The sequence below is a fragment of the Betta splendens genome, chromosome 17, assembly GCF_900634795.4.
Source record: "Betta splendens chromosome 17, fBetSpl5.4, whole genome shotgun sequence".
Classification (NCBI taxonomy): domain Eukaryota; kingdom Metazoa; phylum Chordata; class Actinopteri; order Anabantiformes; family Osphronemidae; genus Betta; species Betta splendens.
In genome coordinates this window covers 10,662,226-10,684,137 of record NC_040897.2, presented here as the reverse complement: position 1 = coordinate 10,684,137, position 21,912 = coordinate 10,662,226, and the positions used below count along the sequence as shown (strand labels likewise).

The window sequence follows — 21,912 nt, the reverse complement described above, 5'->3', positions numbered from 1 at the left end:
CACAGGCCTGACACGTTTTCCACGAGAAGCGAAACGAAGCCGGACGCCGAAAAGGAACGCTTATTTTTACCATCACACACACACACACACACACACACACACACACACACACACACACACACACACACACACACACACACACACACACACACTGGTCTGTCACACGTTTGTCACAAACTTCACAACTTCCAAACATAGCTCCATTTGCAAAGTCGCACGCTCGCGCAGCAGACAACCAGCGCACTTCCATCAGCCAAATACAACATGAGCACTGGACTCGGCGCAGAAAATGCTGGAATTAAATTTAGAAATCAAATCGAAAACAGGCAGGAGCCGCTGGCACAGGTTTGTGCCGCAGACCGTGCAACGGGGATCTGCTGCCCTCTTGTGTACAGAGGGGTAATGACAGCACAGGCTGATGACCTGTGGGAAGAGAATAGTTGTTCCTAAGATGCTGTCTGATATTTGTTTCATTACTCAACAGCTAGAATGATGCGAGAACAGCATTCTCTACAGTGTAAATGTTAAAGACAAGTGTGTACATGCCAGTAGGAAAGCAGGTAACAGTTAAGGCACAAGAAAGGATATTTCCAGCAGAAAATATATGAGGAATGAATATCACATTTTCATTTTTATTCTTTCATGAAATTGTCTTTTAAATTGCTTCTGAACACATATTTCTGTCGAGAAGCTTTTGATTAACCTTTTTGAATTGCTTTTTCCCCTTATATTGCGTCTGGAAATGTGTTTCCGTCGCACGCCTTTTTATAACCTTCAGCCCAATTTGCCTACACCTTGTTTTGCATTTGTCAGGTTGCGCTGAAATCCATATGCATCGTAAATCTTTTGTTTTCTCAGTTAGTTGTGTCCTTACAGAACACTTTGAAATCCTCACTTTTGATAAACGCTATGTGAATATACTTTAATATTATAGCACCGTAGAGGTGAAATATTTAAACTACAAACTGAAGACAAATAAACAAACTATATGTATAAACGTCTTGTAACGTGACCCAATGTTGAATACACACCTGGAGAATAAGCTCACTTCATGATCAGACCATGCAGTCGGCCTAAAACCAAACAGGAAACGCTGATCACCAGATGTTTTGTCCAAATGACAGATGGCTGAGTGAGTGTAATCACAGCAAGGTCCAATTAATATGGACATGTCGATTAATGACTGGACCTTCCCACAATATTTACAGTGAGAGCGGTCGTCAGCTGTTTTCCACTTGGCCCCTGTGTCACCAGCTCTGAATGACAACCGGGTGATAAGACTCTGCCAGTGACAGTGAGGCATTAGTTATGAAGCAAAACCTAGTGGCACAATCAGATCTAAGCAAAAACGCTAAACAAAATGACCACAACTTGACACAAACATTCCAGGAACATTTGATATTCAGGAGCATTTGGATGGTAACGTTTTAAGAATGTCATACAGTAATGTGACGTCATTTTACAGAAAAAAAACATTAACTTCTATTATGCAATATTTGGGAACACTTTGTTTCTTTACAAAACCAGGAACCTGTTAAAAACCTTCCAGTACCTTATTTGTAACCAAAGTGAACGCAACTAAGAAGTCGTGGTTGGGTTAAAGCAGCGGCAGCAGCTTGTGTTTGTAAACACATCTAAGACCTGGATTAGTCAGCAGCAACTAAGAATACACGGCGTTCAACCTGCAGTGAGGTCGGACGCGCGATTACACGATCACTCGTGAATGGATGCGGGAGTGATGCTGGGAGAACAGGTGGAGCGTTGCCACGGACGCGCTACCTGTCTCTAATCCACACCGTCGGCGCCCTGCGCGCGTGCGGCGACGGCCGCTGAGGAGGAGGGGGGGAGAGGAGGAGGAGGAGGAGGAGAGGAGGGGGGCAGAGCTCAGGCGGAAACAGCAGTGACCGCTAGCTTCATGTCAGCCATACCCGCGGTCCTGAATTCTTCCAGAGGGAGGAAAGAGGGGGCGAGGGAGTGACTGAAGGGGGGGCTGCTGCACGGGACGCCGGATCCGATTTCCCCCCGCGTTTGACCCGGTTGAGGAACCAGAACCGAGTTATCTGCTGGAAAGGAAAGCAGCTCGGGGGGCTACTTCCACAGCTAGCTAGCTAGCGACCGCCATCTCCTCTGAGCCGGAGCGAGCGCCGTGTCTTCCAGCGCCATGGGGAACGCCGCCACCGCCAAGAAGGGCAACGAGCTGGAGAGCGGTGAGTACTCCGGCCGCAGCGGGGCTACGTGGGTGCGCCGGGGGGCGCCTGGCACTCGAAGGGAGGGGTGGGGGGTCCTGGAAGAAGCTAGCTAGCCGTGGCTAGCCGAGACACCGATCACCCGCTGCACAGTTAACGCCCGCCCGTTCGTTGGCGAAACGCGGTTGCGGCTGTGACTTTACACGGAATAACACGACCCGGCGGGCCCGGGGGGCGACGCCGGCGGCGCCGGGATGCGGTGGTGCAGTGGTGGAGGGGGAGACATGCTGTTCGTGCAGGCGACGCCGTGTCGACAAGTGTCCCACGTTAAAATGTTGGCTGCGTGACAGCTGGAGCACGGGCGCGATGAGCAGCTAGCCCGCTAACTTTAGCTGCGGGAGTAGGGGGGGATTAGCCCCCAGAAGGCCCCCGGCAGCTCGTCGCCTCCTGACGGCGGTGCCGTAGCCGTCCAGGCCCGCGTGCAGCCGCTTCCTGCCCACGCTGGCTAAAATAAAGCCCCAGGGCACCGTCACTGCATGTGGTTGGAGGTGTCATCTTCACATTTCCATCAGATGCGCGTGTGCGCGCGCGGGCGCGTGCAGCATCTTCACAATGCGAACTTTGCACGATGCTTCAGCAAACGACAAACTCATGAGCGATTGTAATAAATTGCCAGTAAAGACAGTGTGGGACTCTTCTTTTCCCCTAAGGCTTCGCTACCATATTTTATTCCCGGCTACGTAAACAAAGCTTTCCCCCTGTACAGCACCATGACCAAATATGGTCAAGATATGACAAATGCCCTCTTTCCATTCATAAAACTCAGAGCTACTACTGTCCTCTCTGCACACACACACACACACACACACACACACACACACACACACACACACACACACACACACACGAGTCCCTCTTCTAATCTAGCTGTGGTAAAGGTCCGCGCTCCTTACACTCCGTTTGTCATTGACTGGAGCAGCTTGTCATCAGACCTTCGTCAGAGGATAAGGGGCATTACAAGCTTTGAAGGGTTTGACGTAACTCGGCCTAGGCCGGCGTGGCTTGGAGCTCATATACTTTGATGTGTGCAGCTGGAACATCCCGTGGAATAAATCATGAGTGTTTCCTCATGCCTGGTTGTAAACACACAAAGCGGCAGGTGCTTTTTTCTTTTCTTTCAGCCAAATTGAATGGACAGAAACCTCAGCCCGCTCACCGCCACTTAAAGCCATTCGTGCGCTAAATTTGCATTTTTTTGTACGCGCAAACAGCAACGAGCGGAAAACTGGATCTGTGCTAAATTACGCTCGCAGTTTGTTGAAAGTAACGTCACTTTACGATGCAGTGAAAACGTTCCGCTTAGATTTATTGACCCGTTGAGAGAGACCCGGCGGGCGCGGCGAACGCTGCCAACCAGAGACACTTGGGGAGACAGAGATGATCAGATCTGCAATAGTTCCATTAGTGCCAAGCAGTTCTCCTGAGTGCACCTGTGGTGCTCAGATCCTGTGCCATGCTAGCTGTTAAACCCGTTTAAGCCGACGCTGTGGCTTGAGCTGCAGATTTGTCTGCTGCGTAGCCGCTCTGACAAGATGACCCGGTTACCTACAATGCTGTTTATATACACTCGACTAGACTGTGTTTACCCCATATACCTGACGTGAGCCGGACCATTTGGAACCGCACCAGCCCTGGGAGAATAGACTGCATGCCTGTGTGCTATTGCGTTTCACACTAGTGTAACAGCACAGATCAACATAACCAAACCCTGTTGTGCTTGTCTGGATTTGTCAGGAAGTGTTGGCGGCTTCCAACCAAATATTTTTCCCTCAAGGTACAAAGTGTGAAAGAAGCATTTAAATATCTCGTTTTTTTTCAGTAAATCATTTCAAACTCTTACATTCTAAAGGCTTTTTATGTTTCAAAATATGTATTGGGAAAAAATGGTAAGTGAACATAACTGAAATATTAGAAAAGTGTCTTTTTTGTCTTTCATGATTATATTTAACTATTATTCATCAGTGCATTATTACAGTATCATGCTTTCAAAATGGAACAGTTGGTGTCAGATGTGTGGGTGCAGACGTTCCATGAAACAAATGCTTTATAGTATGTTTAGATGTAAAATGCGTCTGTTTAAGCCCAGAACGTTCGCTGTGTCCTCATGCCTGTTGCTTTGATCCACTTCTACGTATGCTTCATGTTTGTTGACGTGTACAGCTGTTTATATGTACATGAACTCTGTATTTCTTCTCTTCTGTGTCATCACATCCGTGTGGGTGATTGTTCCTGCCACACCATGGTGATCAATAGACACTTTTGGTATGCTTATTTCTCCCAGACAGAGCTGAATGGCAGAGCAGCATTGGGCTTGTGGTGAACACTTGCTACTGTAGATGTGCTTGTTTTATCGTGTGCTTTGATAATAAGTGCGTGTTTTGTTTATCCACATTCTCTCAATCTGGATATCTCCTGTCTGCTGTGTTTCCCCATACATTGGTTTGTCTTCGCTTACCGTTTTATGCTGTTTTTATTAGCCTTCCCCCAAATTGTAATATGTGATGCACAAGATGCTCAGCAAGACCTTCCCTGTAATTTTCAATTGTTGTGATCCCTTCGTGTTGTGAAAGGCTACTAAATAACAGAAAATCTGAGGCCTTTCTTTGAATGCATCTCTAGTCTGCCTGTCGTGAATGTTGTCTTGTGTCTGTTTTGTTTGAACTGAGTTTGTGATATTTAAACCTATTTATTTTATATCCAGATGAGAGTTGTTTTTGCCTGTGTTCTTCTCCTCGTGTTTACAGTTTGAGTTTTGCTTTCCGTATTCTGCTTTCCCCTTTGTAGTACAATAGCATTTGAGCTCTTTTGCCAGTTCCATTTAAAACCTAAGTCTGTCTTTATACTAATAAAATGAGCTGCCAGAGTACTTGCTAAGTGCATCTTACTGAGCTCTCTTTTTCTTTCTTTTTAGTCAAAGAGTTTCTAGCCAAAGCCAAAGAAGATTTCTTACGCAAATGGGAATGTCCACCACAGGTCAGGGCAATGAACATGAGCCTTACGTTTGCAGTAGCTTCACTCACGGTGAAGGTTAACAGGTTGTTTTTTTTCCACAGAGCACGACGTGCCTAGATGACTTTGAAAGACTGAAGACCCTGGGCACCGGCTCGTTTGGAAGAGTCATGCTGGTGAAACACAAAGGAACGGAGCAGTACTTTGCCATGAAAATACTGGACAAGCAGAAGGTCAGTGGAAACGTGGATTAACCCTCATGGAGCATTTTGTAGAGACAATAAAAGTGTGGTGACACTTAATACAGCTAAAATAGAGCAGCTGCTTATTTACCAAAAACCTCTAGGATTTGTTGCTGCTTTAAAAGCTGTCTTTCCTCCCAGTGTATGCCAACTCTGTTGCAACTGAGAGCTTCCTGACAAGGTCGTCCTATCTCCTTTTTATCTGTCAGGTGGTGAAACTCAAGCAAATAGAACACACACTGAATGAGAAGAGGATATTACAGGCTGTGAGCTTCCCTTTCCTCGTCAAACTCGAGTACGCTTTTAAGGTACTGTGTGCTTGGTTTAGTTCAATGCCTTGAATGTTTGGTGTTCAGGATATAGTGTGAAGAGGACTTTGCTTTGCTCTGCCTTAGGACAACTCCAATTTGTACATGGTGATGGAGTATGTTCCAGGGGGCGAAATGTTCTCGCATCTAAGACGAATTGGGAGGTTCAGGTGAGTCCTATACGTTTTGTTTAATAAAGTACACACATCCTTGCTTTTAGTTAATCACTACTTCTGATGTTTTGATCTCTACACTGATCAGTTTCTAAGATAGCTTACAAGTTACACTCTGTTTCCCTTCCAGTGAACCACATGCACGATTTTATGCCGCTCAGATAGTTTTGACTTTCGAGTATCTCCATTCACTAGATCTCATATACAGAGATCTGAAACCCGAGAACCTCCTCATCGACCACCACGGCTACATTCAGGTGAACTGTAAAAACGTGGACTTTTGCTCTGTCTTATGTTCCCACTGTTCTGTACAGACAACTCTATGTTTTTCTCACTTTCAGGTGACAGATTTTGGATTTGCCAAAAGGGTAAAAGGCAGAACCTGGACGTTGTGTGGGACGCCTGAATACCTGGCACCAGAAATCATTCTCAGCAAAGTATGAATGCAGTGTGACATCCTTTTTTTAACTCACTAAAAGAAACCAATGTTGACATGTTTCAGAAGAAAGGGCACCATCCAACACAACTGTGCACAACTGATTTTACCATTATTATATAACGTCTTTTTTAGGGATACAACAAAGCTGTGGACTGGTGGGCCCTTGGTGTTCTCATCTATGAAATGGCAGCTGGCTACCCTCCTTTCTTTGCAGATCAACCCATTCAGATCTATGAGAAGATTGTTTCTGGAAAGGTAAGAATGTTTCTGTTGTGCAAAGAGAAGGAGATTAAATCAATAGGTCTACTGGTAGTTTGAAAACTAGACCTAGTTGTAGTAATGTAAAAAATGTGTAGCTTTGCTGCTTTTCTCTCTCCAGGTACGATTCCCCTCCCACTTCAGCTCAGACTTGAAGGATCTGCTGAGAAACCTGCTGCAGGTGGATCTGACCAAACGCTACGGCAACCTGAAGAACGGCGTCAACGACATCAAAGGCCACAAATGGTTCGCCACAACGGACTGGATTGCAATTTATGAGAGAAAGGCAAGACACCGACCACATTTTATAATTACAGTATATCCCCTGTTAATTATATTTTGATTTGTTCAAATTGTTTTTTTTTTTTTTTGGAATTCACCCAACGCAAATGCTAGCTGTAAAGAATCACTGCCATGTGTCATTTTGCTGGGTGGACTCTGGTAATGGACGATTTCGATTAATCAAAGTGGATGTTTATGTCGGGCCTGGATCTCATTGATCTGTTGATTCTGTTCAAGCTAATTTCTTTTTTTTCCTTTTCTAGTACACATCATCAGAGTTTGATTCTGTAAACTTAGCTTTTGTACACTTTGAAAAATATTCTACACATAGGTACTGTATCTAGATTTTTTTTCTCAAATTAATGAAAGGATACTTGTTTATTTGATTTGAAAATTAAGATTGTATTATTAGTCATTTAGTCTAGAAATTTTGAGTACATTTTAATTGATAAGGTAACTCGTAATACCCAAACACATTCTGGTGTGCATTTGAATAGTGCTATACACGTGTTTCTTGTTTTTTCTAATCTAAAAATACTTTAAATGGAGGTGGACTACTGTAAGAATGAGGGCATGGTATAAGAAAGGGTCACATTTGTGTCAGGTCAACCGTTAGCCTTGAAGACTACTGTGCATAGTCTGTGATCCTTGAAAACGTGTAATGTAGTCTGAAAAGCAGAACAGATGCTGACGTTCATAGACGCTGTCCTGTTTAATCAGAGAACGGGGCCCTGAATGCTGCTTGACTGCTTGTCACTGTTTTACGAGTGGTTAAATGTCAACTACTGATTCGTATATCTGTCAAAAATAAACTACTCTCACAAAACATTAACTGCAGAACAGTAGAAAGCTAAAAAAAAAAGTAAGTGAGGGAGACAAGTTTAGAGTTTCAGCCAGGAGAGGAGCTCCTTCAATCCAGGCAGTAGTGAAAGTATTTCTGATAGTAGCTGACGTTGTAGGGCTGTGTTATGCTTGAGATAAACTAGTCTGTACACAATGTTATCTGACCCTGTCTAAGGTGGCAGATGTTTATGCCGCTGCTGCACTAAATGGCAACATGGAGATGAAAACCCTCTTCATCAGAAATGGGAAGTAGAGCATTATAGTGCACATGTTCTTATCTGGCTTTGTATTGGTTTTATAAATGATGAAGGAGCATGCTTCATTTGGACAGTGTGCTCTTCCTCAAAGAAATAATACATTCATTTTCTCTCTCCTGGGTTCTGACTGGAGGTGCAGCGGTAAATATTAAAAATTTACACCTCTCTTGTTTTTGCAGGTGGAAGCTCCATTCATACCAAAGTGCAGAGGCCCAGGGGACACCAGCAACTTTGACGACTACGAGGAAGAGGAAATTCGCGTTTCTTTAACGGAAAAGTGTGCAAAGGAGTTTGCAGAGTTTTAGTGCGTGAGAACATGGATATATCAGGGAATATAAGGGGATCTTTGCACTCTTCTAAAGACTTGGGATGGAGCAGAGACCATCGTCTTTCAGATCTAATACATAGTCCCTTCATTCCACACGGCTGAATGAGGTCGCCAGGATTCTTGGGTGCCGATAACCTCTCACTGTCACGTGCACCTGCGTATTAAAGCAGACACAAGCAAAAGGCTTTTCTTTGTTTTGTTTTTTTGTACCTACCTACTGTTTTTTCGTTTTCACTTTTGAGCAGTTAGTTTTCAATGTTCCCATTTTGTAATGTGATTCCTTTTTTTCCCCACTTCGAGGAAAAACTGAGACAATGGCCAATTATAGTCCACAAGTTGTAAGCAACTTGTCTGTGGAAGTTTGGCATGCACTTGCGTGGGCTGTGGGATGTTCCCTGTAGTTGTCAGCGGTGTACGTTTAATGTTACAGGTCTATAACTTTTGGTTGGCTTTCGGAGGTAAAAATTGTTCTGTGTGCACTGTATGTGTCAGTTCTGGATGTTTAAAGCATGACCAAATGGAAATCATTGGGTGACATGAGAGGATCCTTCCTTTCTGTGCTTTTTGCCTTAGAAAGCCAAGTCCTCAGACTCCCAGTAAAGCATCCATCCACTGTCTTGTTGGTGATCTGACCCAGGCACAGCAAGCCATCTGAGAAAATGGCATACCTTGTTACATTAGTACAAAGCAAATCCATATATATTTTGATCCTTTTGGATCTTTTAGTTACAGTTTGTCATTTTGTATTTGATTTTTTTGTTGCTGTGTTTAATATTATAGTCATATTGTCTGTTTCAGGTCTGCATAGAAAGTCTGCGGAACAGTGTGACCTCTGTAAATGAAAAGGAAGCAAAGACAAGTGGAATCCTATGTAGGATTTAACAGAGTGTAATTTGAAGCTGAAATATCAGTGTGAATAGAGTTGTGGCCTTGCGCCTCAACGTCGTTAGTAAAGCCTTTAAGACATAACGAATTTCTAATGTGTTATATCAGATATGTTTTATCAGACTGGATTACAACAAAATGGCATTTTCCTTTATTCCCCCTGGTAGCACCCCCACACACACTTCTTTATCTCATTCTTGTGAAAAGAATGTACATTTGCAACTTATAGGTATGCATATCTGAAAGCTTGACTTCAAGGTACGGTTTTCCTCACAACACACTGGCTCAAAACAACTGCTCCTTTATATCACATGTAACCCTGTTATCGTTAAGCTCATTACATTATACATATATGCATTGTTTCATATGTTTTTATTTATACACATTAGAGATGCTAATAAATTTTATTTTTAAAAGTGTTGAAGTTGTGCAGCTTCTCTTCCATTCTGTGCTGTGGAGATTCAAATTCATTGCGACAAGACTGAATGGTGACATCTGAGCCTGATGGTTACAAAAAATAGTCTAAAAGAAGTGAAAACTGATTAATACATTAGTAGTTATTCGCTGTAGTCATAATCACTATACCGGATCTAATTGATGATGGTGCTTAAATTAGTTGGGTTAAGTCATTTTATTTTTTAATAAATACATAATAAAGTCAATAAATATTCAGTCATATAAACCAAATTCTTTATTCTTCATGGACGCATTTGTTGGTTGTATATGAATGCGTACATGTTTTTTTCTATATAAGTTAAACATGACGAAATCATAATTTATATTTATTTTAACAGACATCGTTTGATAGTGTAGGTGTTTTGGCCCTTTGTCTTTCCGTAGTCCTTCTAGCGCGGTGGTTGTTGGGTAACGTAGTGCGGCGTAAACACGTGGGTCGTTGCGTCGTCCCTTTTCCGAAGTTTGCGGAAACATGGCGGGTCTGGAGCTGCTGTCTGACCAGGGTTACCGATTAGATGGAAGAAAAGCGTCCGAGCTGCGGAAGGTTCAGGCCCGCATGGGTGTGTTCGCTCAGGCGGACGGCTCTGCGTATTTAGAGCAGGGGAACACGAAAGCTCTGGCTGTGGTGTACGGCCCGCATGAAGTGAGTAACGGACGGATGGAGGGATGGATGGGTGCGTAAGCCAGGAGCGAAGAGAGCATGACACAATATTTAGTTGTTTGACGAACGATTTTTAATTCTGTAAGATGGCTCCAATACCTACTACTGCTGGTTTGTGGTGCGTTTTAAGCAGCTCTGTAAATTCCTCCCTGGGATGAGCTGCTACAATAAAACCAGTATATTCCCTAATAATAAGTTTTCCAGTGGTGATTTAATGCTCCCTGTGCAACTATGATTATTATGAAATTATTGTAATGACCAAACTAGTAGTGTTAAAAAAATGCTTCTTGTTTTGGGTGTTATGAATGTTATATTGGTATTGTGTTTATTTTTATTGTGATTTCTGTGATTGAGAAGCACAACTATAAAGCAATACATTTAAATAATAACTTTATCGTATCCCTGTATCCAATTTGGGTTGAATGTAATAAGAGGTTCTATTTTTCTCACCCTAGATCCGAGGTTCACGCAGTCGGGCTCTCCACGATCGAGCTGTTATCAACTGTCAGTACAGCATGGCCACATTCAGCACAGCAGAGAGGAAGAGGAGACCACACGGGGACCGCAAGTCCACTGAGATGAGCCTCCACCTGAAACAGACCTTTGAAGCTGCTGTGATGACGCAGCTCTTCCCGCGCTCTCAAATAGACATCTATGTCAAGGTCCGTAAGCAGAGAGGGGTCATTTAATACAGTGATGTTCTCATCAACGTGTACCGATTCTCCTATAAATTCTTTCATCAGATTCTGCAGTCAGATGGCGGGAACTACAGTGTGTGTGTCAATGCTGCAACCCTGGCAGTGATTGATGCCGGCATCCCCATGAGAGACTACGTGTGCGCGTGCACCGTCGGGTTCGTGGACGAGACGCCCCTCGCTGATCTTTGCTACGCCGAGGAAAGTGGACGAGTGAGCTCTCTGGCCTTAGCGCTGCTGCCGCGGGGGGGACAGATCGCTCTGCTGCAGATGGACGCCAGGTTACATCAGGACCACCTCGAGACTCTGATCGAAGCTGCTATGACGGCGTGTAAGGGTGTGAGCAAGGTGCTGGATGAGGTGGTGCGCCAGCATCTCCAAGAAGCGTCCGTGCTCACTGGAGAGTGAGGCAGGGAGGAGTGGCAACATCTGGACTGTGTTTGTGAGCTGCCTGACAAGCACTGCTGGTTTGGCCTGTGAACAGAGGAGACTATTGTGCTTTTATGCGTTTATAGCAAATACTGTATATTTCTGTATCTATGTGGTGAAGCTAACAATAAAAATATGGACTTGAGACTGGTATTTTTCTATTTTCTATCTAAATATTCTATGTTATTTTGTAAATACTATACAAGTAAATATTGTACTTTATTATATTTATCTTTTCATAATTACATAATATAATTAAACTAAAAAATATTAATTAATTAAATCAACCAATATAATAATCACTTCTGGAAATAATGTCCTTAAATCTGATAAGTTTAAACTTAAAACTGGTTTGGTTTGGTGAATTCTTATGAAAATAAGGAAAAACGTAAAGTAGCCAAAAATCAAATCCCAACCGGAAGTGAGTCCGCAGCATTATTGTTCCTGTAGGAACAAGGAAATCAAGACCATTTTAGCACCGCTGTTCCACTTGCAGGTGGATGTGACCAGCTGAACACTGGAAATAGGTACGTTTGAGTACATGTTGCGTGCAATATTGACGCCGGGAGCCACGTAACTACAAATATAAAACATATCTGCATAGCGCAACAGATAACAAAGTATTGTACAACATTTGCCAAACGAGCCTTTTAGCTAGCAGCTGTAGCTAATAGCAAGCTAACTTCATCTGTCAATAGATGCTTCGACAATGGGTGAATGAGAAGCGATCTTTCCGTTCGATTATTATGGAAACCAGAGTAAACCTGTGGCCATGTAAACTTGGCTGATTTATTTAGATAAATTTTGTGCTAGAGCAGGTTTCTGTTATGTTTATTAGTGCAAGTGACCTGTAATTGTTGTGTTACACTGTAGCAGTGGTTCTGCTGCGTTCAGGGTCCAGTGTTTCCAGGCTTCAGAACTATAATTTAAAGGAACCAACATGGGACTGTTATCCGACCCAAACAGAAGACAGGCTTTGATCAGCCTGCTCACTCGCCTTAATGCCCCAATCTGGTGAGTATTTAGCATTAGCATTATACAATATTTCTATTTTTTATTGTAGGTTCGTGTGTTTTCTGTGACAGCTGCTTTTAAATTACTCAAAGCCTAATGTGCCCTGACTGACCTCTCCCAGACCTCACTGCATTTTTGTGTCCACTTTTCTTATATTACCTATGTCCCTGTTCGCATGATTTGCATGGCAGTGTGGTCTGCTACATGGCAGGCGTGGCCTGGTTCATGGGGTTAGCGTTTGAGCCGTTCACCCTGAGGACGTACATGTCAGAGAATGCCATGGGGTCTACCATGGTGGAGGAGCGGTTTCCAGCTGGCGAGCGGGCGCTGGCCACAGGCAGGGAATTTGCATCTCAAAAAAACAAAGTGGAGTGAGTAAAATTCAAATGACACATTCTAACATTTAGCGTTAGGGCCACATCTACTGTACTGCCTCTGCGGTTTTGCCTAAAAACTGCAGTGGCGTGACCACTTGTTTCTGTGTAGTGGGATGCCTGTGGATTGGTTGGTGAAAGCCATGCAGGCCCGAGGGCTAGAAGTGTTCACCCAGCGCTTCACGCGCACGCTTCCCTTTCCTGATGAAAACAATGAGAGATATGTGAGTTTGGATGGACGTTGTTCAAATGTCTCATTTTTATTTACATTCAAACCTTTACATTATATCTTTTTGAGTTTAGTTGTGTGTCTTCTTTGGCTCTCTTTGATTTCACTGTATTTAATCTTTCCTCTCAGATGGTAAAAGGTACAAATGTGTATGGGATCCTTCGGGCTCCCAGGGCTCCACGGACTGAAGCCCTGGTGCTGAGCGCTCCCTGCAGCCCAGGCGATAACAACAACCAGGCTGTGGGATTGCTGCTTGGTTTGGCACAGTACTTCAGAAGTGAGCACATAACCCACAATCTCTTGTTTCTTTATAACAATTTAACAACATCTGGATTCAGTTTTGACTAAAAAAATGACTGTTCTTATCAATAGATCAGATTTTCTGGGCCAAGGACATCATCTTCTTGGTGAACGAACATGATCTGATTGGCATGCAGGCATGGCTGGAGGGCTACCACCACACCAACACTACAGGTAATCACCAGTTACGAAACACATCAACAAATCGAAAGCACTCGATTGGTATTAACGTTCAGAGCCAATAACAACAGCATTGAATGGCCTGGCTAGGTATGGACTGGTCTCCACTGCAGGGCAGAGGAGGATCCATCCAGGCTGCACTGTCCCTGGAGCTCAGCAGTGATGTAATCACCAGCTTGGACTTAGTACTGGAAGGCCTCAACGGCCAGTTACCGAACCTGGATTTAGCCAACCTTTTCTATGCCTTCTGTCAGAAGATAGGAGTTCTTTGCACCATCCAGGGCAAGGTAAAGGATTAGTCTTCTAAATCAGACACCCAAGCTTGTTATGGGGTACTTCTTACTGTTGTCTTTTGTTTCCATAGCTGCCGAGGAATGACTGGGACAGTGTGTCGGGCTATAGCCACGCAGTCCAGACCATGATGCTGATGGTGATGAAGCAGGCCAGTGGGCGGCCGTGGGGGGACCACGGCCTCTTCCTGCGCTACCACATCGAGGCTGCCACCCTCAAGGGCATCAACAGCTTCCGGCAGCACAAGACTGACACCACCACCATTGGGAGGTAGTGAAGTGATCTTGAATTGTTTGAGTTGCTCTTCAAGCCGTTAGCTAATGATTTGGTGAATTTCCTTTTAGGCTTTTAGAAGGAATGTATCGTAAACTGAATAACCTCCTGGAGCGTCTACACCAGTCCTACTTCTTCTACCTCATGCCGTCACTCTCTCACTTTGTCTCCATTGGTTACTACATGCCAGCATTTGGACTGCTTGCTGTCATCCTGCTGCTTCGTGTATCCTCTCTGTTATTTTACTTAAGACGTTTTCTAAACACTTCATGTATGTAGGTGAACATTTGTAATCAGAAACTGTTTGTAATTTTATCCGTAGTTTACCTTGACCACACTATAGGCCTTAGATTTGTGGGTTCAGCTGGTGACTCCAGCAGCACCGACGGAGGACGGTGTTGTTGACGTTGAGCAGGTAAGACACATCCTGATACGGCAGAAAACTAAAGTTCTTAGCTGTTAAGTTGATGAGTCACCAATGGAATATAAATCTGCCTCCTTCCAGCAGTCCGGTTCGGGGGTGCTGTCTGTGCTGACTCCTCTGGTGATCAGTCATCTGACGGGAACAGCCCTGTACATGCTGCCGATACGTTTTCAGGAGATGGCTGTGGAACATTTCCCAGTGTCTGAGACTGAGGCCGTGGTCCTGACAGCCATTGCTGTTTACACAGCAGGTCTGGCTTTGCCTCATAACACACACAGGTGGGCTATAAGTACAACATTGTTTATTTAGACTTATGTTACAGCATAAAATATTAATATGATCATTTAAATGTGACTGATGACCTGAAAACACTAAATACTGCTGTAGTGAGCCTCAGAGTTGAGCTGTCTGTTGCCGTGCTGCAGATTCGTGTCCGGTGAGGCGACGGAGCAGGGCTGGAGGGTTCTGAAGCTGGTAGCGGTGCTGTACCTAGCTGTGCTCCTGGGTTGCACAGCCCTCATCAACTTCTCCCTGGGCTTCATCCTTGCGCTAACTCTGGTGCCTGTGGCTGCCTTCATCACCCCCCACGTACCAAAGTACAAAACTAATAAGGTCTTCTTTTTCCATGTTAGCTGATAAAACGGAGGGAATGCTTAACTCTTCTCTTTCTCTCAGGGTTCTGTCTGCGTTCGTCCTGGTCGTCCTCAGCCCCGCCTGCACGCTGCTCTTTTCTGTCTTTTTCTTTCAAGAGCTGCAGGAAATGCCTGTTAGCTTCCAAGACGGTTGGTTGCTGTACCTGTCCGTCATCTCACAGGGCATCCTGGACCACTTCCTGTACGGCTCGCTGGTTTACCCACTCATAGCACTAATGGTGTACCCATGCTGGCTGCTTTTCTGGAACATCCTTTTCTGGAAGTAAATGCCACTGAGCGCCTTCACTGGGAGAGAAACCCTCAGCTGAGTTTGTGTTTACTGAAGAAATGTGACAAAGAGGAATCTTATAGTTGACTTCAAAAGAATGCAGTGGTTCCTATTTTTGGATGTTCTGTTGGTATTTTAACATCAACTACAAGTATTTCTTCCTAAAACACTGAATTTCTAAAACAAGCAACATTTATTGTAAAGCTCATCAGATTATTTCTCTATATTTTGCTCTTTTTTGTGGTATATGTTAAAATATTGGTTTTAATAAGACAGGATTGTGATGATGGAGGACACGACAAACGATTTGGTCTGAAGGTACAGAAGCAAGAAAAAACCCACACCTGATTGAATGAAAGTTGGACTTTTTAAAGGCTCCTCACCTGCATCTGTTAAACATTACTACATCTGGTATTTTTATACTTTTGAAATGTTTATTTCCTATTTATAAATGCCAAATAAAGCCTGGAAATGTTTGGTTTTGGATACGTAAACTACAAATCTGTGTTCAATAAAGGACAAAATGTTTGTAGGCAGTCAAACTAGCTGCAGTTACACAACTTACAGGGTGGCGACACTGGTTTTTATCTTGCTTGTTTCTTGTGACATTATCTACTGTACATGTTTTCAGTTCAGATGACATCATTGGAGCTGTTTCGAAAGCGAAGGTCAAGTGGGACTCTAAGATTAAAACAAATCTGATAAAGATACAAGGGATTTAAAAAAATTGGCGCTTTTATACTTAAACATGCTACAATTTAGATCTACGGTGTCTAAAAACATTAACACCCCGTAACTAGTTACTGATAAATATGAAGGTCTACAGCTCAGTGAAGCTGCTTTTGGCACCGCTGTGCCCCGAGCTTAATAAATCCTAAATATATATACCCTCACACTGGTGCTAGTGTAATTAGGATGAGTCACCACACACGTCTCAACATACTAAAAAGGAAAATGTTACCCTGAGCAGGGCTGTGCACAGACATTTCTAAAAGGCAGTGGCCCAAAACAAAAAGGGCAGTAACAAAATATACAAATAAAAGACAAAATCTTCTGTCATATTCATATAAATAATACTACAGATGGTGCAGGAGCAAACTCAGACCTTCTGACTCATAGGCCAACACTCCCACTGAGCTACAAGGCTTCTTATAATTTCTCTTCTAAATCTCGTTTAATCTCTTCCTTTTTAAATTCTAATATGCTGTGTATATATATATATATATATATATATATATATATATATATATATAGCAGCAATCAAGCGATTCTCTTACCTGTAACGGCCTGATTTGGCTGATGATCCCTCACTCTCTTACTCTCCCTCCGCCTCATCTTGAATGAAGCAATGCAATTTCATTATTACTGATACTGCTTTACTTGCTGTACAACACACGTGCAGGCGCACACAAGTCCAAAAATATGTTAGGGACAAGGAAACTTTTGAAAACTTACTTACAAAACAAAATAAAAGCTCCGGGGACCGAAGCGAGTGACTGTCTGACTGACGTGTTTTACTGACTGATCCCCTAAAAAGGTAAGCAAACGTCTTTTAGGGTATCATGAAGATTTGGTTCAACCTGCTGTAAAAGAACAGATCTACAGATAAATGATCTATTCAGTTCTAATATGTTTATTGAGCTAATGCAAGTTTTTACAGTATTATGCTCTGAAAACAGATCAATCAGTTGCTGTCACAGCTCAGAGGAAATAGATTACCTGCTAAAATGTACATCAGTTACTCAAGGCATATTGTTAAAAATAATACACATAATGTTATAAAAAATAAAAGCACTTGATAACCCTGTAAACGTGACATTCCTTCTCTTTTCTAAACCTTTCCATAAAATTTTGGCACAAAACATTCGACTGAACGGTTTGTTGCTCAAGGCTTCATCTGTCCTCTCACTTCACATTAGGCAGAAACTGAAAATACGACATTCCCTCATCTTCAGCTGCAACACAGACAACTTGCATCACATCTCCCCTTAAATAAATATTTATCTGTTGTTTGCACCGTGTACACACACCCTTTAAAATAAATAAAAAGTTGATCCGACCAAATTTAGATGTATGTTATAGTTATGTCCATATCAAAGGTCAAAGCTGATGCTCTCTGTCTGCGGTTCTGAGCCTCTTAGACGTGCTACAGTGCCTCCAACGCTTCAGTCGTCAGCAGGGAGCTATCAGAGGGCTCTCAGTGCATTTGACAGTCTGTGTGAGTTCTTTTCAACATGTAGGTGGCTGATTTAGCATCCTCACTCTGTGCGTGCGTGCGTGTGTGTGTGTGTGTGAGTGAATGAGTGAATGAGTGAATGAGTGAAAAATGGCAACCAGGCGACGATGACAATGGGCAGTCAGCTGCTGCTCAAACCAGACTCTCCACGGTCGTCCCTCCTTCCTTTCTCCTTTGTGGGGGGGAGGAGGAGAGACTGTCACTGAGGGGCAACATTAGGAAGACTCCTACAGAGGTTCTGAGTGCAGGGTGTCATGCAGTACCTGCTGGATGTGTGTGTCGGGTCTAGCTGTGGCACAGATCTCACAGCCTGGTCGCGAGGGCTTGTTGATGAAAGTGCATGAGGGACAAGCCCACTCTGTCTGCTGAGAATGCAAAAATGCACAATGATTTAGAAGGACAATAACCTCTCTGTTTGATAGTGTTATCATAATGGTGCTAAGTTATTGAACTGGATTACTGCCATTACCTGTGTTTTACTGGCTTTGTTGGTGTGATCATTCAGCTGCAGACTATCAATGTCAAGAAGATCTTTGATATCACTGGGTCTTTCGCTTCCTCCACCTGGGCTGCCTGTAATAAAAAAAATGTAAAGTGGTAAAGGGATTTACCACTCCTTTGGATTTAAAGCACTAAGGTGTTTGGCTAATATGATTGATATGCTGCTTTGTTTGCATGTGTTAAGTCATTAAAAACATTCAAAAGGCAAAGGAGGCAATTCAACCTTTTATATATGTTTTAAATCCAACATCCTAAATTGAAAATAATGAGAAACATATTTTTTGTGACAAAGAGAGAACGGGTGGAACTTACCCTGGTTGTTGTGGGGTAGCCTTGAAGGCAGGGTGCTGTAGCCCCTCCAGTCTTGGGAGGTGGGGCCGTTGCCTGGAGGGAGCGGTGGGGCCAGGAGGGCGTTCTCCAGGTCCTGCTGGAACAGCTGGCGGGTTATGCGGGCCTGTCGGGCTGAGATCAGGTAGAGGTACGCCGTATCCCCGTCCTTCTGCACCCCGTAGGACGCTAGAGACCGAGGCTCTGTGCACAAACACTGACCGATGACCCAGCGCTGCACGCGAGGGTGGAAGCCGTACTCGAGGAACACCTGAAATAGCGCAGAGGGAGTCAGTGGAGCAGCAGGAGCTGAGGTGCAATTGTTTATCTCATCATTGGCTTAGGGACCGTCACCTAACCTGTTGCTTGAGAGCAGCCACAGTCATGTAGGGGAACACTTTCACTGTGACACAACAGGATGAGGATACATCCTCCACCACCACAGATAAACTGCAACACAGACAGGACACAATAAGTGACAGACACATATATAACCCACCACACTTTGCCATGAATGACTGTGACTGAGGCTTTTCAGTCCCACACTCATCACTTCTTACCTGATCTCTCCGTCTGCGTAGTTTTTCTCCGACGGTCGCATGGTCAGCACCGCTTTCTGTCGAGCCAGAGCGGACGCATGCTGGGAAGCAGCTGGAGCGTCGCCTGCTTCGATCGCCCTGGCGAGCTCCAAGCAAAGTTCCTCTAAAGACCAACATGTCGGAATGCGTTGAGTAAAAAGGAAAAAGGGTTATTCACATGACGGTAAAGAGTGATCCCCACCTGTGAGCGGCAGCGAGGCAGAGCTCCACTGATCCATCGCTGCCGTGTGGTTCTGTACGCCATCTGTGTCATGCGTATTAATACTCGCAACTGTCAAATGAAAGAAACAAAAGGGATTCAAATGTCAACATTGAAATCAGCTCATGCCAACATTTATTCAGCCCGTTCTTCATAAAGTACACACATCAGCAGCACCTTGATCAGAGAAGGTCACAAAAGTACAAGGTGGATTATTTATTTTGAGACAAAAGACGACAACGTTGCTGCTGAAGCGCCTGAAGCATTTATTCCAGTGCAACAGCGTGTTTCTAAACTATTTATTAGCTACAAGTCTGAAGTGTCTCATAGAAAAGGCAGGCTATGGTAAAACACGAAGAGCTGTCTAACAAACCTCTGTGAGCTTCTCTTAACGAGGACATCACCACGGTGGCCCACTCCTCAGCCTCACGGTCGCAGCGGAAGTTAAAGCGGATGCATTCATGGGGCGGAGCAGCAAGACGCATCTCGTGGCACCGCGGGGACTTGACTTCGTACTGCACCGAGCGCAGGTCGAACTCTGCGATAAACTGACACAAAGGAAGAAATAAGATTATACATGTTAGACTCATAGTTATTTATTTCCACCATAAGGTCATCACAAGGATGAAAAAAGTAAAAATAGTGGATGTAAAGTGCAAGAAAGTTTAACTCATGAGAGAAAATTTAATCCATTTTTTGACTCTTTGCTTCACAAATATGAGCGTATGGCAGCACCGGGATTTTAGCTCATAAATTATCTCAAACTTTTGTGGCAGTGAAGGAAATCATTAGGGCACTGAAGTCTGCTGTGGGGAGACGGAGGCGGTGAAGAGGGATTTGCCTCCAGCCGCAGAGGGTGCATATATACTCTGATATGAGTGAGTATGAAAAGTCTGTCGGCTCAGTTAGACAAGCTAAAAAAAATCCAGGATCAAAGGGCAGCCATGCAAATCAAGAAGCATCTCAATTGTCGGCGGGGGGCTCCGTCTGACTTGAGATGAAAAGCTGAATCTGAGCCTGTCAGATTTCAGAATGCCGGCGCACAGAGAACTCAGTGAGCAGAGGACAGATTTGAGAGTTAAGTTAGGACGTGATGACACAGGCAAAGTGCAACGCAAGGTCAACTTGGAGCAGGATTACGCACGTGTGTCGAGCACTGCCAATTATCTGGCCGCTGACAGCAATCGCATGGTAATACTGAACAGTGAGCTGTCACACGGAGTGTCTGTGCAGGGCAGAGTTTATGTTTTATGTTCCGCAACAGAAATAAACGTTTGTCCACTTTACAGTAGACGAGTTGTAGAATTAAGGCAGTTCAAAAGGTCGAGATTATTATATAATAGATGCAGTGACACCAAAAGAAAAGCAGAACAAAACAAAGCAGCAATTGTTACATGAAAAGAAAAAGGAAAGCGATGAAGAGAATTGACAAGTTTTCGTATTCTTATATGCACAGTTCTGTCTGATTTGATTAGTTATTACATTTTTATTACCATGTCTTTACCACAGTTTAAAACAAACAATCACTGAATGAAACTAATTAACCATCAAACTGTTGTACATTGCTTTTATCACAAGCACAAGCTAAAGTCACGGTTAAATAGAAAAATCCATTCTAATCTGGAAAGAAACTAAACGTGTGGTGACAGTACTTTCGGTTCAGGTCACTGCTGCTCTCAACATTATTTACATTTGTGTGATAGAGTCAGCATTTACGCCAACCAACACTCTCATCTGCCTGTGTTTGACTCAAATTGACAACTTGGATGTCACAGGAAGCCGGTGACAACCAAGACGGAACGTTCCACTGTGTGTTGTTTTAAAGCAGCTGCTCACTCATAATGCTGTCGTAGCACTAAATGAACTCGGCTTCTAGTGGTTAAGGAGAGAATGAAATGAAAGGGAAACTAAAAGCTCAACGTACAACAGTACAACACTGGGAATCACATACAGCTATGAAACAACACACGCTGTTCTAAAACTGTTATGACTCATTTTTAGATATTTCACGAGAAAAAAACGGGAAAATGCTTCTAAATTAAATACTCATATCATAACCGTCTTGTGTGATGGTGCAGCCGCCTGTCAAGATATAAACGTGCACTAGAATCTGTGGAGCTGCACATCTCTGAGCGGCTGCTCCATAAAATGGCGTGTTCGGGCCCAGACTGGTAGAAAACACGAACCTGGCTCGGGCAGGTGGATCAACACACGCATCTGTAACGAGCAACAAGCGCACTCGCTGTAAACACACAGGTGAGCGTTTGAGGTCTTACCACGCTGCGGTTTCCGCTCGTGTCTCTCAGCGCCAGTCGGAACTCTCCGGCCCGGCTCGGGTCCATGCTCAGCTGGAGGCGCAGAGCCTCGCTGCCCGCTCCGGGTAAACACAGCGGCCTGATGCCGGAGTGACACACGGAAACGCGGACTGACATCAGGACGGTGCTACAGCACGCCGTGGGCGCAGGCCCGCCGCACGAAGCCTGCTGTGAGGAGGTAGCAGCCGGGGCTGGAGGAGCCCAACCGCCCGAGCTAAGAGCCATGTCGCGGACAGCAGAGGCGTAATGAGGGCGTGTGGAGCCCGCAGCAGGCGGTG

General features: G+C 44.1%; 4 protein-coding genes across 8 annotated transcripts; 3 read left to right on the top strand and 1 right to left on the bottom strand.

Annotated features, from left to right (window-relative positions):
* Positions 1 to 1,901: 1,901 nt before the first annotated feature.
* On the top strand, positions 1,902 to 9,630 carry prkacbb (protein kinase, cAMP-dependent, catalytic, beta b). The gene is made up of 10 exons (XM_041068230.2): positions 1,902 to 2,207; positions 5,158 to 5,219; positions 5,300 to 5,428; positions 5,647 to 5,745; positions 5,833 to 5,915; positions 6,049 to 6,175; positions 6,260 to 6,355; positions 6,490 to 6,612; positions 6,737 to 6,901; positions 8,177 to 9,630. The coding sequence occupies exons 1-10, from the start codon at positions 2,162 to 2,164 to the stop codon at positions 8,300 to 8,302; spliced, it is 1,056 nt and encodes a 351-aa protein (XP_040924164.1). The 5' UTR covers positions 1,902 to 2,161; the 3' UTR covers positions 8,303 to 9,630.
* A 472-nt stretch (positions 9,631 to 10,102) lies between these two features.
* exosc4 (exosome component 4) lies at positions 10,103 to 11,596 on the top strand. The gene is made up of 3 exons (XM_029132935.3): positions 10,103 to 10,309; positions 10,783 to 10,989; positions 11,071 to 11,596. The coding sequence occupies exons 1-3, from the start codon at positions 10,139 to 10,141 to the stop codon at positions 11,428 to 11,430; spliced, it is 738 nt and encodes a 245-aa protein (XP_028988768.1). The 5' UTR covers positions 10,103 to 10,138; the 3' UTR covers positions 11,431 to 11,596.
* A 263-nt stretch (positions 11,597 to 11,859) lies between these two features.
* gpaa1 (glycosylphosphatidylinositol anchor attachment 1) lies at positions 11,860 to 15,943 on the top strand. 4 transcript variants are annotated; one of them, XM_029132910.3, is made up of 13 exons: positions 11,860 to 11,978; positions 12,325 to 12,465; positions 12,657 to 12,836; positions 12,952 to 13,063; positions 13,198 to 13,345; positions 13,441 to 13,542; positions 13,639 to 13,835; positions 13,913 to 14,109; positions 14,184 to 14,337; positions 14,456 to 14,527; positions 14,618 to 14,814; positions 14,962 to 15,132; positions 15,212 to 15,943. In XM_029132910.3, the coding sequence occupies exons 2-13, from the start codon at positions 12,392 to 12,394 to the stop codon at positions 15,453 to 15,455; spliced, it is 1,848 nt and encodes a 615-aa protein (XP_028988743.1). In that variant the 5' UTR covers positions 11,860 to 11,978; positions 12,325 to 12,391; the 3' UTR covers positions 15,456 to 15,943. The 4 variants fall into 4 exon arrangements, with proteins under 4 accessions (XP_028988743.1, XP_028988745.1, XP_040924162.1 ...); XM_029132912.3 differs by having other exon boundaries at positions 11,887 to 11,978; positions 12,346 to 12,465; XM_041068228.2 differs by having other exon boundaries at positions 11,900 to 11,978; positions 12,328 to 12,465; positions 14,621 to 14,814.
* A 1,131-nt stretch (positions 15,944 to 17,074) lies between these two features.
* LOC114845097 (ranBP-type and C3HC4-type zinc finger-containing protein 1-like) lies at positions 17,075 to 21,859 on the bottom strand. Of its 2 annotated transcripts, none has more exons than XM_029132926.2 (9): positions 21,596 to 21,859; positions 19,693 to 19,867; positions 19,302 to 19,391; positions 19,082 to 19,223; positions 18,881 to 18,971; positions 18,507 to 18,792; positions 18,163 to 18,266; positions 17,957 to 18,058; positions 17,075 to 17,865 (listed from the first exon to the last, which is right to left on the bottom strand). In XM_029132926.2, exons 1-9 carry the CDS (start codon positions 21,857 to 21,859, stop codon positions 17,815 to 17,817), a joined length of 1,305 nt encoding a protein of 434 aa, XP_028988759.1. In that variant the 3' UTR covers positions 17,075 to 17,814. The 2 variants fall into 2 exon arrangements, with proteins under 2 accessions (XP_028988759.1, XP_028988761.1); XM_029132928.2 differs by having other exon boundaries at positions 17,957 to 18,055.
* Positions 21,860 to 21,912: the final 53 nt, after the last annotated feature.